This window comes from Phascolarctos cinereus, unplaced genomic scaffold, assembly GCF_003287225.1.
Source record: "Phascolarctos cinereus isolate Bilbo 61053 unplaced genomic scaffold, phaCin_HiC Scaffold_7;HRSCAF=346, whole genome shotgun sequence".
Classification (NCBI taxonomy): domain Eukaryota; kingdom Metazoa; phylum Chordata; class Mammalia; order Diprotodontia; family Phascolarctidae; genus Phascolarctos; species Phascolarctos cinereus.
The window spans coordinates 165,140,439-165,153,906 of record NW_027556180.1 but is presented as its reverse complement, the minus strand read 5'-3'; the positions used below and the strand labels follow the sequence as shown (position 1 = coordinate 165,153,906).

General features: G+C 36.4%; 1 protein-coding gene across 2 annotated transcripts in view; it reads left to right on the top strand.

The window, feature by feature from the left end:
• IRS2 (insulin receptor substrate 2) overlaps positions 1-13,468 on the top strand; it is a 43,449-nt gene that overhangs the window by 18,463 nt on the left and 11,518 nt on the right. Inside the window, exon 2 of one of the 2 annotated variants that reach the window (XM_020970058.2) lies at positions 125-339. The exons of the other annotated variant lie outside the window; for it this stretch is intronic. Coding sequence (XP_020825717.1) covers positions 125-309 — 185 coding nt within the window. The 3' untranslated portion in view covers positions 310-339. The remainder of the gene's footprint in view (positions 1-124; positions 340-13,468) is intronic. 2 annotated transcript variants of the gene reach the window in all.

Sequence of the window (13,468 nt, the reverse complement as noted above, 5' to 3'; positions counted from 1 at the left end):
ATCCATGCACCACCTAGTTTCCCTAGTTAGATGATGAGGTTGTATTTTTATGTAGGCACTTGAAAAACATCAGTAATGATGTAGGGGCTTTTTTTTTTAAGCATTTGTCCCATCCTTTTCACAGATATCTATGAAATATCCAGGAAAGTCTCCTTTCCTTCATGTGCAAAGGAGGGTATGCTGCCACTGTCAGTCCCTACTGTTTATAATGCTTCCTGCATTGAAAAATCACTGCCACTCAGCGCAGTTCCTTCCACTACTGTGACAGTAGTTGGAGAAGGGAAATCTGATTTGACTGGGCAGCCCTGAATCATGAACCCATAGGGGAATCAGCTGCAGGTGAGTTCCCTGTCGTTCTTACCTTTTTCCCTTTCTTTTATAACCCTCTGTCACTATTCTTTACAAAAGTAACGACAGGAACTTCACTTAAAGGCTGCCTTGGTAGGGGGAGTGAGAGATGGGAGAGTGTAGGGAGGGCAGAAAAACATATGGGACCTCATAGAGCATCAAATTTTGGAGTTGGAAAGGACCTTAAGATAATTTAGAAGATGAGGAAGCTGAATCATAGTTCTGGCCTGAGGCTATACACCTAGACTGTGGTAGAGGCAAAATAAGACTCTTCATCTCCTATTTCAGAACAACTATACCTGGGCATCAGGAATATAAACAGTACCATAATACCCTGCCTGCCAACCTCAACCATTTAGAACTCATCTGAGTCAAGATGGAAAATAGTTGTCATAAAGCCCATGCACGTGGGGTGCTCATTTAAAGCTTGGTTATTTACAGATGAGAAACATTAAAGGGGGATGCTAGGATTTAACGCTATTTGGGAACAGTGAAAACTTGGGAAGGATACAGTTTTGAAAAGCAGGAAAAACTTATTATAAAAGCTTAGCATTCTGGGGATGTTTAACATAATTCAAAAGCCTTTGAGGGATCTGCTGTATTAGACTGTAGTGCAGTAATTAATTTTTATACTGATGGCTGCCCCTGAAATAGGTACATTTTGATAAGCATATACTGTTAGTAAGACAAGGAAATGTGGAACACATTTTTGAAAGAATTCCCTTCAAAAACGTTTTCTTTAAGGAGTGTTGGCACTTTTTTAAACATTCATTTTATCATCAGCCATAGGCAAGCAATATGATAAGTGTTGGCACTTTTAAAGGATTAAGCCTTAGGTGTCTGGAGTTCAGATACATGGAATACTTCATTCTACAAGAATGCCAATTAAAGGAAACATTTCTTTAAACACATTCATTTTTACAGTTAAGATCTAAGAGGACAATTAAGTGAGCTGTGTGGGTACATGTACAGTTTTTTTTAACCATTTGTAAACCTGTTCCTGCATTAATTTAGCATAGTATGCCTCTAGGTGTAAAAATAAACTGAGTCTGCCACAATTTCACAATTACATTAATGGTTTAGAGAGAGAGGGAGGGAGGAATTTAGAAATAGCATGATAAATTTTATTTTAAAACTTAATCATTTTTTATTTATTATCAATTATTTATTTTTTGATTTTTTAATTAAATTGTAATTAAATTATTCATTATTTATTTATTTTATTGATTATTATTATTTATATTTATTTTTAGGCTTCCTTTGCATTGTATATGTATAGCTGATTATTTATCTTAAAACTAAATTTAAAATTGAAGTCTGATTTTCTTGGAGCCTCTTTATTGAAACCGTATATCCACCAATTTTATTTTAAAAATTAAAATAAAAGTAGGTAACTTAATTTGTACATTGTTAAAATGGCCTTATCTCCTGAATATGTGTTCTCTAGGTTTTTTTTAAAAAGACATTTTAAAGACATCCAAATACTCCATTTGAAAGAAGCTTACAGCTGAGGCATTTTTCAAAGTTCAGAAAGCAGAGATTTTGTTATTGAATTGTGTTAAGAGAGAAACACTGAATTGTCTATGAGTTTTCCATTCCTAAAACTTTCATTTAGTGGGAGAGTATATTTAAACTTTACTAAAATAAGTTGACCATTGCCAGCTACTACGTCAAAGGAAGGCTATTCACAGAAAAGTATGGTAGCTTTGGAGCAATCAGTAAAATCCTTTGAGACTTTTATATTGGGTGGTCATCCCTTCATTCTGTTCATTGTGGCCCATGTGATATTTCAGCGTACAATTAGGTAAATGTCAACTCTTATATTTCTTTATAAAATATTTTTACGTACAGTTTTAAAAAATCTTGAGAGGCAGCATGAAGTAAGTAGTATATAGAGAGAATTGGCCTTGGAATCAGGAAGACCTGAGTTCAGTTTCTGCCCCTGAAACATACTAGCAGGTGTCTTAATCCTGCCAAGTCCTCTAACTTCTCAATGCTCTTGGAAACTCTTTAAAATGGTACATCTCAGAGAAAGTGCTGACTTGTATTGGAAGAGGGAGCTTGATTACTGGGCACTGTCTTTGCCAATGAAATCACTGTCCTTTAAAAAAATCTTCTTTGCCTTTCGGTAGAAATGAAGAGCAGGTAAAAGAACTGGTAGATCCGTTAAAGCAGCACTATCCAAAATTCTTCTGTTATTAGCAATTAGTAATTGAATTATGAACTCTGTTTAGTTATGTATTCTTTCTGTTGTGTTGTGTTTGTACTACAGTACTGTCTCCTGGGTTCAATATCTGGGATTGCCTGAAATGTGAAACTGCCATAAGTCTTTCAAACGACTAATTATTTACAGTATATTCATTAATAAGCTGCCTTATATTGCATTATCCATTACAGTACATTTCCCACTGTATTTGCTTTCCTTTAAATTTTTTTACCTTAAAATCATGAAGTAAAGGTTTTAATCTTTGACTCACTTCATTAATTTTGGAACCAAAATGTTAGTAATGATATCTTACAGATTTGTAAGGGATAAACGGTAGAGAGTTGACTGTTAATTTGGTATAGGGAACCCCTTGGATGATGGAAATTCTCTCCACCAATGCAGGTCTTAAAGAGGTGATATAATCTACCCAGGGTATCACAACCAATATGTGTCATAGGCCAGACTTGAAAACAGATCTTTCAATTTCCAAAGCTGGCTTTTTATCCACTGGCTTGCTGTCTCTCCATATTTGTAAAGTACTTTAAAATTTGTAAATAGCTTTGGCAATTTTTTTTTATCTCACTTGATTTTCACAACAGTCCTATGCCTTAACTGAACTCCCTATCTAACGAGGAACAGCAATGTTCAATTGACTTGCCAGAGGTCACACACCCCTAAATAGCAGTAAGGTTTTTAACCTTGGTTTTCTATCTTGGTCTCTTTCTGTTGTATATCACACTGTCTTATAGTTATACTGTCCTGCCTCCTAAATAGATTAAGTCAGTCAGTCTACCATCCCATAGAGAAATAGTGTGGCATCCTAGATAGAAGACTGGAGTTGGAGTCAGGTACACCTAGGGTGAAAATCTTGCCTCTTATACTCCAAGGACATGGACAAAGCTCAGATTTATCATCTATGAAATGGGGATAATAATAACTTTAAGCCCTTAAATGAAGTAATGTCAACCACACACCTAATAAGCCTTAAAACACCGTTGTAAGGGTTAGCTGGACTATTTATGTACCTTGACCCAGTTGTAGTGATGTCATTTTGGTCCTCCCAAGTGTCAGCTGTCATTATCCCATATCTTCCATAGACTTTGTACCAATGGAAAGAAAATTTAGAACTAGTGATGTAAAAATTGTGGAAACACTGATAAGCTATAATGAAGCATGATGCCTTCCCCCACTTTGTCTTATTGGAGCTGGAGACCATGTAGAGGCAGTGTGATATAGTGGGGGAAAATAACTGAACTAGGAGTAAGGGGGCCTGAATTCAAATCCTGACTCTGCTATTTATTACCTTGGTGACTTTCAGCAAATCATTTGAATTCTCTGGCCTTTATAAAATGAGAGTAGTGGGCTAAGGGATTCCATCTAGCTCAGAATGCTTTGACCTTTCATGTAATTTGGTTAACTTGATAAACTTTTCACAATTATTTACATTTGAGCATATTTTTAAAAACTTGATAAATGCTTTTATCAACCCTTTTCTTTTAGGATCCAGGCTCAGTTCTACATGTTGGTTTTCCTAGAATAAGAATATCACCCTCATTAATCATTATTGACATATAAGGAGCCTCCTATAAAGATGATAATCATATTTTCCAAATTAAAATTAATGAAAATTAAAACACATGATCTGTCAAAGAATATCCTCATTGCAAAGCCATTGCAGTGTATGTAAAAATAAATTTCCTCCTTCAAATCTGTACTCTCCTCTGCTATTACAATGTGTAGTTGCTATACCTATAAAATGCTATCCTTCATTAATCAGAGGTGAGGGGGGAGAAGGATAAAACCCTTCCATTTAATTCTTTGTTGTGTCTGCATAATTAAATATTCCTTCTCAGGCATTATTGTTTTTTTTCTTTCAAGTCAGAAATACCAAATTAAATTTTTTACTGTCACATGGGTTCTAGAAAGCAGCACTGTATATCCAGATCCTTTTGACAGCCTCTGTTGTCATAAGGTAAATCTTAGAAGATTTCCTTAAAGGGGGTAATGAAAGTAGAAACAGCAGATGAAAGGAAGCAGCTGTTTTTGCATTGTTGGGAATATAAACAAAGGGAAGGTTGTGACAAGCAGTAGTGCATGTGGTGAACCCTGGTGCCCTTTGCAGCAATTATGAAAAGAGCGTAGGAGATTCCTGCTCAGTGTCTCTGAAGATAATACGTAAAGCCTGATTTTTAGGGAAAAAATCATCAACATATTTATAAATCATTTGATTGGTTTACAGTCTTTAATTTGTTGAAACTGGCTTATGTTTTGGTAAAGTTAGCATTTTTGTTTTTATTACACATTCCTTTTCTTAGTTAATTTTTTGGATCTCTGTGTCATGCCTTACATTTTCATCACAGAAGTAGGCTTAATTCATTTATATTTAGTTGAATTAAAAGTTGGAAATACCCTTTAGGAAATAGGAATGAAAATACAGTTGTGTTTTTAAAATGATCTACTTGCTGTCTTTGAAAGAGACATGGGTTCTAGTCTCAGCTCTGCTGCTTACTTTCCTTGGGTAACTTGAATTGAAGTTTTCTCATCTGTAAAATAAAGGGGTTGAAACAGATGATCTCTTAAATCTCTTCCAGCCCCAACATTTTGTGATTCTGTCAAGATGAGAAATTGTCAAGTAATCTTCCATATACATACACACATATATACGTGTATGTATATGCAGGATCTCTCTCTCTCTCTCTGTCAATATAATCCTATGGCATGCGGATATGTGTGTGTGTGTGTGTGTGTGTGTGTATACAGACACACACACACACACACACATACACACACACACACACACACATATATATATATATATTCCAAAACTTATGATTTCATTGGAATAGCAAACTCTTAATGAGGAAACTCCTTTTACAAATGCAGATTGTCACTCTTTTGCAACTTAAAGTCATAGTTTTCTGGGGGCACTGAGAGGTTAAAGGACATATTTAAGGTCACACATCATGTCAGATATAGAACTTGAACCAGATATTTTCCTGACTCTGAGGACAATTCTCTATCCACTATGTCACACGCTTTTCAGTATCCACTTATTAAGCCATATAAAATGGATATCACAAAATTAAATTAACCAAAAACACTCAAGTGTACTGATTGATATTTATTTTGGGGGATAGCATCTCCCATCTTTGTGTGATTGGGCTTCAGGAAAAATAATAATAAAACATAAAAATAATAATGACAAAAAAGGAAAATTGAGGCTATCTCATTGTCAGAATATCATAGACAAGGAAGGAATTATCCAGAAAGAACCTTGGAAGTCTTCTAGTCCAACCTTTTTCTATGTATCTGTTAATTTAGAGCTTTAAATTTTGATTTTAAATAACTAAGTAAATCAATTTAAAGACATTATGTTGCATATGTGGAAAATGTTGGCAGTACTATATTGCTTTGGGGAAAAAAATCTTATAATTGAGAGCATATGTATTTGTTTACATCCTTTATCTCCAGTTTCAGTGAGTAGATTCTTTGGATGGTGATTTTGTACTACAGACATTTTGGGAACTTTTATGTTTGTGTAGATAAGAATTTTACTTATAATCCTTCTGTCATTTGGGTGTTTAATGAGGGAAGCGTCACCAGAAATGCTTATAATCATGTGTCATAAATGGCATCATTGCCTTCCAGTCTGGAAGAGATGAAGCGGATGTGTCTGTCATTGACCTTGAACCTCTCTTTCTTTTGCTACTTTTTCTAATTCAGAAAAGGAGGTTGTGTTTCTTAGACTTGCAATTAGGTGTTACAGAAATTGTATCTGAAGAAGGGTGTAGGCAGATTGTCTTAAGAAGACTTTGTTTCTCTTTTTAAATCAACAGTTCATCTGGAGACATTTTGGGAGTTGGGAGCCAGATGTGATGAAATCTTCACTGAAATTTGTTTTCCACTCATACAACGCCTTTAAAATGTCAGTGGTTTAGAAGTGATTCCTCATAAACTACCATCTCATTTATCTACAACTTAATCTTCCTTGTGACAGAAAAGAAACAATATGGTATATTGTAAACAGCTCTGGGTTTGGAGTCAGAAGAGATTATTTTGAAACCTGGCTCTGCCATTTGCCACCTGGGTGATGTTGGGCAAATTAGTTCACCTCCCTCAGTTTATCTGTCAAATGAATGGAGTTAGATTAGAACCGAGTTACATTCTAACTTTTAATTCTAGCATCCTCTGTTCCTGAGATGTGATTGTACAAATTCTTACTTCCTGAAGCCCACATTAAAAAAAAATAGGTATAAATAAATCTGTATGGAGGATAGCATACACATACATATGCCCATGTCTATACACACATACATGTGTATATATACATGTATGTATGTATATACACACGTGTGTATAGACATGGGTGTATGTGTGTGTGTGTGTCTGAAAAGAAATGTTACATGTAGCGCTTTGAGGACCTGAGGGTACTATAGTGACTCCTGGAGACAATAGGAATGCCTGAAGTTTGCAATCATATGGACAGCGCATATACTCTTTTACCAAATTAAATTGATGGAGACCATTATTTCTCTTTTCCATACGTAGCACTCAGGCTTCCTTCTTAAGGTGTTCTTCCTTTGAAGGGTTCTCTTGAGGTTCAATTTAATAAATGTTGGATGGTAAGAGTGCACAGAGTATGACTCAGTGAAAACCTGTATTCACTGCCTTCATTATGGTTGTGGGTCCTGTATTTGTCCTCGGTATGAAGGGCCTATTTCTCTGGTCCCTCTTATGTAAATTAACTGTATAATGATAATTTGTTACTTGGTGTTTGGTCTTTTTCAGTAGTGAAACCTAAATAATGGGTGATTTGAATGTAAATCATTTTTCTTGGACTGAAGGACTTACGTGTAGATCTACCAATTGGTGCATATTTTTATCAGCTAGAGAAACCCAAATTGCTATTGCTGCATGGCCTCGACTAGACTTGTATCTAGTTAGTTTATGATGTATTGTCCTTGCTCAGTACATGTGAAATTAAAAAGGATTTTGGCATTCTCTAGCTATGCAGCTGCCTATCCTATTGGCTGCACCCTCTTTCAGTGTGTTTGCCTGCCATTCACAGTGCATTGAGAAAGCAACTCTGTCATGCTCTGAGCCCTTTGCAATATCTTGAAGGACTTTAAGCTTTTCAGAGGCCTATAGCTAGTTCTTGGAAAAACAACTCCAATCCTATTTACTTTCTACAGAATTTAAGTGAATATATTTGTTTTACTTGAAGGGTTATTTATTCCATTGGTTTTAAGTATTAAAGTAGTAAGTATTTTAAATAATATTATTTTCAGTTCTTTGCTGGGTGAAGTATCCTTATAAAGTGACTTTTATAGCAACTGGCAGTGTTATTTTTCACAAATAATATTTTGGGACGAGGAAAAGCAATAAAAGCATACTGTTGTATAGTGTTAAGAGAACATGACTTATCATTAGCAGGAATAACATGAGACAGGAGTGGTAGTAGGGACTACATCATTTTAATTTTTTCCTGAAAACATATTTGTTCTAAAAAGGGTTTTTTGATGTTGTTTTAAAAATTGATGACACAGTTAATGAAGAACTTTAAAAATAATCCATTCTAACCCCTTCATTTTACAGATAAAGTCACTGAGGCCCAGAGGGATGAAGGGATTTGACCAATCTCCCACAAGTAGAAGTTACAGAGCTAAGATTAAAACCTAGGTCCTCTGATTCCAAATTTAGTACTTTTTCTACAATACTATACACAAATTAGACAGAGTCCATCTTCTTTCTGTCCAAAAAAGATTTAGTGTATACACACACACACACACACACACACACACACACACACACACACACCCTTTCAAGATTTACATTCTTTCACTACCTTTGAAAAAGCAAAACTTTGTTTCCTCATTTGTTTTGCAGGTCTGATGAATGCAAGTTTACTTGTATACCATCTAGATAAAAGGGTGCTAGATATGTGAAGGTCACCTAGTAGTAATCTAATTTATTGAGCACAATTTGCATACTATGTGAGAAAAGCAAAGTGAAATGCCCATGAGACAGAGGTGGATTCTTCCAAATGCTTCTTGGTTTCATAAATGATTTTATGACTGGCTTCCTCATTTTCCATTGGCTCTGTAATAGGATAGTGTGGTTTTTAGGGGATAGTATTGCATTTCTAAAGTAAGCAAGCTTGCTGGTGATTTTCAAAGGGAGTATCAGTTGGTCTCCAGGTGTAACACACAGATGGAAATTTATTGTGTTATTGGGATAAAACTGCCCTCCTTTTTTCCTCACTCTTTTCTTTAACAAAATAAAAGTTGTTATGTATTTTCCTTGGAGCCACACTATCATAGGTAAACTGTAAAAAGGGATCTTTCCCTGCTGTGTTTACAGCTAGCTGGGGTGAATAGCCGTGTTGGTCATTTTTCGTGTGTGTGTGTGTGTGTGTGTGTGTGTGTGTGTGTTACGCTTTTTAATTCCTTTGGGTAAGTAACAGTATTCTATTGGAAAGGAAAAATGTAGAAGGAATATGAGAAATCATCATCTGAGAGGGCTTTCTGAAGGGATAGTTCTGTTATACAGTTTTTAATTATGTCAGCATCAAAGCATTTATTAAGTTCCAGGGGATCCCTTACAGAGAGGCTACCTGTAAGATGGTGGAGTGAAAGCAGTGGCTTGCTTTTGAGTTTTCACCCAAACCCCTCCGAATACCTGTAAAAAATATGGCTCTAAACAGAGAGGCTACCTGGCATAGTAGACAGAGGGTCAGCCCTAAGTTCAGGAAGATCTGGATTCAAATTTTGCATTTTGTCATACAGCTGCTGTTTAACCATGGACAAGTCACTTATCTTGTGAGTACTTCAGGCAATTTTAAAAGAACTTAAATTATAGATGGGTTGTTAAATTGTATCAGTGGAGTTTGTGCTTTGGGATTTGTCTCATACTGATTAAATCACTGGTCTAGACCAAAGTAAAATGATCCCTTACATTTAAGTTCTAGTATCTAAGCAAAAATTTCAGAAAGGTGCTTTTTACCCTCTTTTTCATTTGTTAAAGAAACATACCTGTGACATATTGAGAAGATGACCAGATTCAGTCAGGAAGGCGTGCTTGAAGTCTTCGGTCTGCCACTAATTAGATGTGTGATCTTTTAATCTCTCTGGACCTAGTTTACTTATCTGTAAAGTTAGGGAATTCAACTAAATTGTTTCCTCGGCTCTTTACGTTCTGTGATTCTATAAAGACAAGGCCTCTCTTTTGTGGACTCCCCTGAAATCCAGGGTATGGTTGGGTAGTGCCTTTATGTCAAGTAATTATTTACTTGTCCTTTTATACTAGATGGTGGTGCAATAATTTTTATGTTAGAGGCTGTACAGTAACCACTGTTTTGTGTACAGATGTGGCTGAAAAGATTTAAGGGTTCCACAGTAGGCTGAGATCAGTTAATGCCTATTTTTTGATTTATGAGCAAAAAGCAAAAAAAGAAAAAGGGCAAAGATAAAGCAAAATGTTTAATTATTGAACATACAGCGTGGTTGACACTCACTCTAGAACCCAGTATTGGATTTAGCACCGGTTGTCTTGGACTAAATTGTGAACACAAAGATATATTTTGAACTATATGTTTACTAACAGTAAGTAGAATGAGTTGGTAGGGAGTGGGTTTTGAATGGTTTATGTAGTAGTTTTTAGTTGGTGGAAAAACAGGAATATGAGAAGGGAAGCTAGTCTTTTTTGTTTTGTTTCGTTCTTAGCAATAAGGTCTCTATAAAAACTAGATTGTCTCATCCTTGTGGAGTGGCATTAACATCAAGTTACAACTTGATTAGAAGTGAATACTTTAATAACAAAGGTTCAGAAAGGAATGATGGTTCAAATTGTAAGTGGGAGTAATGAGCTAATGTAAAAGAAGTTATGAATTCATCTCATGAAAGATTAAGAGATATTCAGAATTGTTTTCTTCAGCCTGAGAAGCTTTACTTTCCTATAAACTTCCTGTAACAAATAAAAAAATTAAAATAAAAAACTTTCCCCTGTATTTATTCCCTTGCATAACTCAAGAAATGTCAACTTACCATTCTGGATATATTTTTGAAATGTCTTGCTTTGATTTTAATAAAGGAAGGCATAGCAGTCAGGTTTATTTTTTCCAAGAATTTTTGTTGTTACTAAAAGCTGTACTTTCCTTTTGTAATACTATATTTTAATTCAGGAATAAAATTCTGTCCTGGAAGATTGATAGTAGTGTCAACTGTAATGACTTTAAGATAGTCATTTTATCTGTCTGGACCTCAGTTTCCTCATCTATTCAGTGAAGAGGGCTGACCTAGATAGTAATTTGTTTGAATTTATTAGAAAATAATTTCGGGGGGCAGAGCCAAGATGGCAGAGTGAAAGCAGTGACTTGCTTAAGCTCTCCCCAAACCCCTCCAAATACTCATAAAAAATGGCTCTAAACAAATTCTGAAGCAGCAGAACCCACAAAAAGACAGAGTGAAACAAATTTCCGGCTTAAGACAACCTGGATGATTGATCAGAAAGGTGTATCATGCCAGGCTGGGAGCACAGGCCAAAGCGAACCTGGAGCAGGCCTCAGAGGAGTGAATCACAGGCAGCTGTGGAGGGTTCCAGACTCCTCAACCCACTAATGCCAAAGACAACTTAGAAGGTCAGTGGGAAAAGTCTGTTTCTGTCGGTGCTGAGACGGGAAGGTGGGGTTTCAGCTCCATTCCCCAAGGGCGCGGCCCTGGGGGGGGCAGCTGCTTCCCGAGCTTCTGGCCCACAGACTGAGGGGGAATCCAGTGGCTGATCAGAGAGGGATTGCAGGGATCTCTTTGCCAGTGCTGAGGCAGGAATCTCTTGCTTTGCCTGTGTTTGGATCTGGGTCACAGTTCTGGGTGGCGGTGCTGGGGTGAGGAGGAACACTGGCATGGTGGAGCTTGTAGTGGCTGTGGAGAGGAACCCTTCCTTACAGTTACAGGACAGAAAGGAATACTTGTGGTCACAGGCCAGGAAAGGAGTAAACACCTCACCCCTTATCATACCACCTTGGAAGAACTGAAAATTTACAGGTCCCTACAAGTATCTCTGAAAACAGCTATACAAACCCCTGAAGCTTGGGACAGTACATTCTCCACATTGGAAGCAGACTCTTACCTTAACAAAGAGTTTAAAACTCAAGTAATTGGCTGGGATCATGAGCAAGCAGCACAAAAAGAGTCAGACTATATTATCTTACTTTGGTGAAAAAGAAGATCAAAATATACAACCAGAAGAAGACAACAAAGTCAAAGCTCCTACATCCAAAGCCTCCAAGAAAAATATGAATCAGTCCCAGGCCTTGGAAGAGCTCAAAAGGGATTTTGAGAAGCAAGTAAGGGAAGTAGAGGAAAAACTGGGAAGAGAAATGAGAGTGATGCAAGAAAATCATGAAAAAAAGTCAACAGCTTGCTAAAGGAGACCCAAAAAAATACTGAAGAAAATAACACCTTAAAAAATAGCCTAACCCAAATGGCAAAAGAGGTCCAAAAAGCCAATGAGGAGAAAAATGCCCTAAAAAGAAAAATTGGCCAAATGGAAAAGGAAGTCCAAAAGATTACTGAAGAAAATACTTCCTTAAAAATTAGAATAGAGCAATTGGAAGCTAGTGACTTTATGAGAAATCAAGACACTGTAAAACAAATCCAAAAGAATGAAAAATTAGAAAACAATGTGAAATATCTCATTGGAAAAACAACTGACCTGGAAAATAGATCCAGGAGAGAGAATTTAAAAATTATTGGACTATCTGAAAGCCATGATCAAAAAAAGAGCCTAGACATCATCTTTCAAGAAATTATCAAGGAAAACTGCCCTGATATATTAGAACCAGAGGGCAAAATAGAAATTGAAAGAATCCACAGATCTCCTCCTGAAAGAGATCCCCAAAGAAAAACTCCTAGGAATATTGTAGCCAAATTCCAGGCTTCCCAGGTCAAGGAGAAAACATTACAAGCTGCTAGAAGGAAACAATTCAAGTACTGTGGAAACACAATCAGGATAACACAAGATTTAGCAGCTTCTACATTAAAGGACCGCAGGGCATGGAATATAATATTCCGGAGGGCAAAGGAGATAGGATTACAACCAAGAATCACCTACCCAGCAAAACTGAGTATAATCCTTCAGGGGAAAAAATGGTCATTCAGTGAAATAGAGGACTTTCAAGCATTCCTGATGAAAAGACCAGAGCTGAATAGAAAATTTGACTTTCAAATACAGGACTCAAGTGGAACATGAAGAGGTAAACAGGAAAGAGAAATCATAAGAGACTTATTAAGATTGAACTGTTTACATTCCTGCATGGAAAGATGATATTTATAACTCATGAGACCTTTGTCAGTATTTAGGGTAGTTGGAGGAAAAAAATTATAGTATGTAGATAGATAGATAGATAGATAGTAGTAGTAGATAGATAGATAGAGGGCACAGGGTGAGTTGAAGATTAAGGGGTCATATCTGGAGAATAAAATTAAGGGATGAGGAGGATTATACTCAGAGAAGAAGAAAGGGAGAGGTAGAATGGGGTAAATTATCTCACAAAAAAAACAGAAAAGAAAAGTCTCTTACAGTGGAGGGGAAGCAGGGAAGGTGAGAGGGAATGAGTAAATCTTATTCTCATAGGATTTGGCTTAAGGAGGGAATAACATACACATTCAATTGGGTATGGAATTGTCTTACCCTACAGAAAATAGGGGGAGAAGGGGACAAGAGAGCAGGGGATGATAGAGAGGAGGGCAGATTGGAAAGGGTGTAATCAGAAGTAAATACTTCTGAGGAGGACAGGGTCAAAAGAAAGAATAGAATAAATGGGAGGGCAGATAGGATTAAGGGAAATAGAGTTAGTTTTTCACAACATGTCTACTATGGAAGTGTTTTGCATAACTGCACATGTACAACCTATATTGA